Consider the following 4,640-nt stretch of genomic DNA (forward strand, 5'->3'; position numbering starts at 1 on the left):
TCATAAATTATTGACACTGCATTCAATTATTACTGTTTTTTTGAAATAATGTAAGTAATAACTAGCTCTGAAAGCAGAAACATAGTCAGAATAATGGCAAGTAGATATTCAAATGCACAATTATTGTACAATTTATTGAAAAATGATTTTTGGTAACTGCACTGGGTGGTGGAGGCTCGCTAGGGTTTCATGCAGGACCTTTGCAGAGCTACTAGTACCTGGAGATGCTGGGGTCCTTCTGCATGCAGGGCAGATGTTCTGCCAGTGAGCCACCACCCTTCACCAAAGGGACTGGCTGAGGTTGACTCACTGAAGCTGCTCTCCTGGTTCCAGGGTTTAAGGGCCAGAAGTATAAAGCAGCATCCTATGTTTCTGAGGAGAGGGAGAGGGAGGGGAGGGGAGGGGAGGAAGGAAGGAAAGAGGGGAGAGAAAGAAGAGTAGGAAATAAGGAAGAGAATAAAGAAGGAAAGAAAAAGAAAGAGGGAGAGAAGACGGAAAGGGAGAAAGAAGGAAGGAAGTAGAGGGAAAGAAAGAATAAGAATGAGGGAGAGGAAGAAAGTTGGGAAGGACGGAAGGAAGGAAGGAAGGAAGGAAGGAAGGAAGGAAGGAAGGAAGGAGGGAGCAGGAGGGAGAGAGGAAGGAAAGAGGTGAGAGAAAGAAGAGTAGGAAAGAAGGAATAAAGAAGGAAAGAAAAAGAAAGAGGGAGAGAAGACAGAGATAAAGAAGGAAGGAAGGAGAGGGAAAGAAAGAATAAGAATGAGAGAGAGGAAGAAAGAAAGGGAAGGGGGGGGTTGCCGCCTTGATTCAGCGCCAGAAAAGAGCGCGAAGGGACCCAGGGGCAAAAAGCATTTCCCCGGCCCCAGCTGTTTGTCGGCGCTTTGTTGGCGCAGCGCTTCAGCAGCAAGGTCCCACTGCTGGGTCCTGCTGGCTGAGGCGCTCGGCGGGCCACATGACGAGGTCTGGCGGGCCGGATTTGGCCCCCGGGCCTTGTGTTTGACACCCGTGCTATACACCAACTCCCTTGGCCAATAACGCGAGATGAGCACCGCAACCCCAGAGTCGGTCACGACTGGACCTAATGGTCAGGGGTCCCTTTACCTTTACCTTACACCATTACTATTCCTTCACTTGGCCCAATGAAAGCAATCATTTAAAAAGAACAAACCGCAATAATGGCATGAAATGAGTGTGAGTTCAGGATCCTCTCCCCAATTCATATTTTTATCCTTTTAAATGGTTAGGAGAGAAACTGACTCTCCCTTCTGCCCTCTACTTAATTCTCTATAGTGGAATGGTGGAATGATTTGTCTCCCTTCCCATTAAGATTTTGAATGGGCTGCAGCAGAGAGATGCATCTTAAGAGCAAACAGCCTTCCTTCTCTGTACAGGACTCAGAAGGCCAAGGGTTGCTGGTGATCACTGCTTACAGCTTTGTAAAAGCCAACATTTGTGAGCCCCTGATGAGATGATATTACACTTAATGAATAAATCTAAGCTGAGGTTCAAACATATGCAGATGTTGTTCAGAAAGGTATTTTTAAGCTTTATGATTGTGTAGCAATTTTTATATTGGTGTGTGTTTTCTTTTTTTCAAGGGACATCAAAAGCAAGAATGTGTTGTTGAAAAATAATCTGACAGCTTGTATTGCTGACTTCGGCCTTGCTTTAAAATTTGAGGCTGGGAAGTCTGCAGGTGACACACATGGTCAGGTAAGTTTAACGTTTAAAGAATTGTGATTCTTTTTGTGATTGAAATAAGTTGCCATATTTTCTGGAGTTTTCCATGAGGGAGGAGGCTTGTAGAATTGTTGTTATGAATCAAAATATGTCTATTACATCAGTTTTGAATGTTTTAACACTGCGGAGAAACTAATACCAAGTAGGCAAATTTAAACTGTTAGTTTGCTTTCAGACATGGTTCTCCTTCCCCTTATGAAGCCTGAAAGAGATCTAAAACATATGTAACTTTTGGGGCAGGATGGAGCACACACCATTGTCAACAGTTCTCGTATCTCTTAATTCCTTTATTAGCCATTTTGAAAGAAGTCTGATGGCTACTGAAACATAAAAAAATAATAATACACTTTTAGTATGCAATATCCTGGACAGCTTACTTGTTAAGAAATGTTCTTTTGGTTTAGAATGTGAGCTATTCCAAAGTAAAATGAAAGACTTCAGACCTTTACGTAATTTCCATTCGAATGGCAATTAACGATGTTTTAAAATTCCTCTAGAACACATGCTGGATGTTACGAGATTTTGAAACCTGAATTACATACGGTTGTGACCCTAACATCTAGTGATTATTTATTTTCAAGGTTGGAACCCGAAGATATATGGCTCCAGAAGTGTTAGAAGGTGCCATAAACTTCCAGCGAGATGCATTTTTGAGAATAGACATGTATGCCATGGGACTAGTCCTGTGGGAACTAGCATCGCGATGTACTGCATCAGACGGTAAGTAAAATGCATGTGCACACATGAAATGTTCTAAGCTCATATTCTTTCCGTTGGATACATATAAAGAAAAATTAAAGCAAAACTGTCCATGAGTGTTGGTACAGAACCCAGAAAACAGCATCTGACCGGAGTCAGCAAACAGCCCACTCATCTTGAAATCTACCCATGTAGGAGGTTACCAGGAGCAAGTAATAGCTTAATCAAATTCTCACTGTTGAAGCAGATTGTAGTGCAATCTGTTTCTACTCTTTTCTGCAGTCTTTCAGCAATGTGGGAGTGGAGCAGATAATCTTACATACAATAACAGAACGCAGGGGTGAAGCAAGGTGAATTCACCTTACAGAAGGGAGCAAAAGTGGTTTTCCAAAGGGTATTTGTAGATACCTCGCAAAAGCAGTGTTGAGATGGCCACCTATTCATTAATATGGCTATCTGAACGTGTGTGAATGAACTCTGAGTAAGGCCTAAGCCATCAACCCAAACTGATCAAACATATCAAGGCAAGAATAAAATGTATTTGGGGTTGTAACTAACTTCAACCGAACATTGGAGTGAGTTGTTATCCTTATAGAAACATCCTGGCATGGCATGTTACTCTTTGCAGTTTTTAATGCGTGGAGAGAAAACTGACTGTTCTTTGGGGACATTGTGTACTGAAGTGCAATGCCCTAAAAGGACAACCTTACAGAACCACTGACCTCAAGTTGCTGCACAAGATGTGCTTCTGGAATATGGAGATTTCCCCATACCACAATTTTTAAGTTCCCACATGCAAGCATTTGGATGGAACTTCTTGCCTGTCAATATTTTACTGCTAATAGAAGCTTAACTGAAATTGTGAATTGAACCCCAAATTCTGTAGAAGATAGGTACATGAGCCATGGGCATGTTGCCAACTTTTAGCCTAGTGTTCTGCCCTAAGCAGCATGTAAGAAAGATGTTTAAATGTGATTTACCTAACAGTTTATCTTTTTTAAAATACAGGACCTGTGGATGAGTACATGTTGCCTTTTGAGGAAGAGGTGGGTCAGCATCCCTCCCTTGAAGATATGCAGGAGGTTGTAGTACATAAAAAGAAGAGGCCTGTTTTGCGAGAGTGTTGGCAGAAGCATGCAGTAAGTAATATGCTCAAACTTGCATAGTAATATTGAAGTTTCCATTTGTAATTAAATGAAATTTCACCTGCAGAAACGTTGTTTTTAAAAATCTACAGTGAAACTAAGATTCAGGGCACCGGACTATATTTTTGGAGAAGTTTAAACCAAGGGATGTTTAAAAAGTTTTACTATCAGATGTTTATTTGAAGGCAGTAACATATTCAGCTGATTAACATGTTTCTTGAAGTTCAGGGGGGAAATCATGGGCACAATTGAGCATAAATTGAACATTGTAAAAGTAGTGAATGGGCTTTGTCACAATTAACTTAGATCCAGTTGATTTCTATGGGATTACATTGTGACTATCTTCTGCCAGATCCTATTGGTGTTTCAAACTGGTGTGATGCAAAGGTAACCTATGTTATGCAGAAGCAACCACAACTGTTGGTCTTGCTCTCTCTGTGTAGTAGAAATCATAGATTTATAAAAGAGCCTGTAAGAACGATCATTTTAAAAAATGTGAAACATTTTGTAGTACTGTATACTTCAGGTGTTTAAAATTGTAAAAAAACTGTCTCATAGAGTACAAAAACTTGTGGCTCAGCCACTGTTTGCAAGAAAGTTTATTGAATGAAAATTGGCTTGCAGTGTTACTTCTTTGCAAGTTGCTGTTAATACTAGTAGTAATGTTTCTAGATAATGGTTTCACAGGATTGTTAAAAGTTGATAACCATGATCTTGAAGTGGACACCTGGTTAATGGGAGCAAGTGCATGCACATAAGGCAGAACAGGTGTACCTGTAATACATTTTCTGCAGCCCCAATCCAAATGCTAGCTGCAGAATCGGGCAGTTTCCAAGCCATCTTCAAGAGCAGCCTCATGTACAGAATGTTTAGCGTTCTCCAAATGGAAGGTTATCAACTGTTTTTAAATGAGTGTGTGTTACTATAAGAGGGATTCAAGTTTCTTCTAAGATTATCACGTTTGACAGCTTACGTCAAAAATTGAATGTTTCCATTCTAATTATGTTGTTGATGATGATTACTTTGTGTTTAATGTAATTTATACGCCTTCCTTTTTAG

The 4,640-nt window shown here is 40.5% G+C and overlaps 1 protein-coding gene across 1 annotated transcript in view; it reads left to right on the forward strand.

Moving 5' to 3' along the window:
* ACVR2A (activin A receptor type 2A) overlaps window positions 1–4,640 on the forward strand; it is a 53,604-nt gene that overhangs the window by 45,175 nt on the left and 3,789 nt on the right. Inside the window, exons 8-10 of the mRNA XM_035131116.2 lie at window positions 1,596–1,710; window positions 2,319–2,457; window positions 3,445–3,575. Of these exons, the coding sequence (XP_034987007.1) occupies window positions 1,596–1,710; window positions 2,319–2,457; window positions 3,445–3,575 (385 nt within the window). The remainder of the gene's footprint in view (window positions 1–1,595; window positions 1,711–2,318; window positions 2,458–3,444; window positions 3,576–4,640) is intronic.

This window comes from Zootoca vivipara, chromosome 1 (genome assembly GCF_963506605.1).
Source record: "Zootoca vivipara chromosome 1, rZooViv1.1, whole genome shotgun sequence".
In the NCBI taxonomy this organism is placed as follows: Eukaryota; Metazoa; Chordata; class Lepidosauria; order Squamata; family Lacertidae; genus Zootoca; species Zootoca vivipara.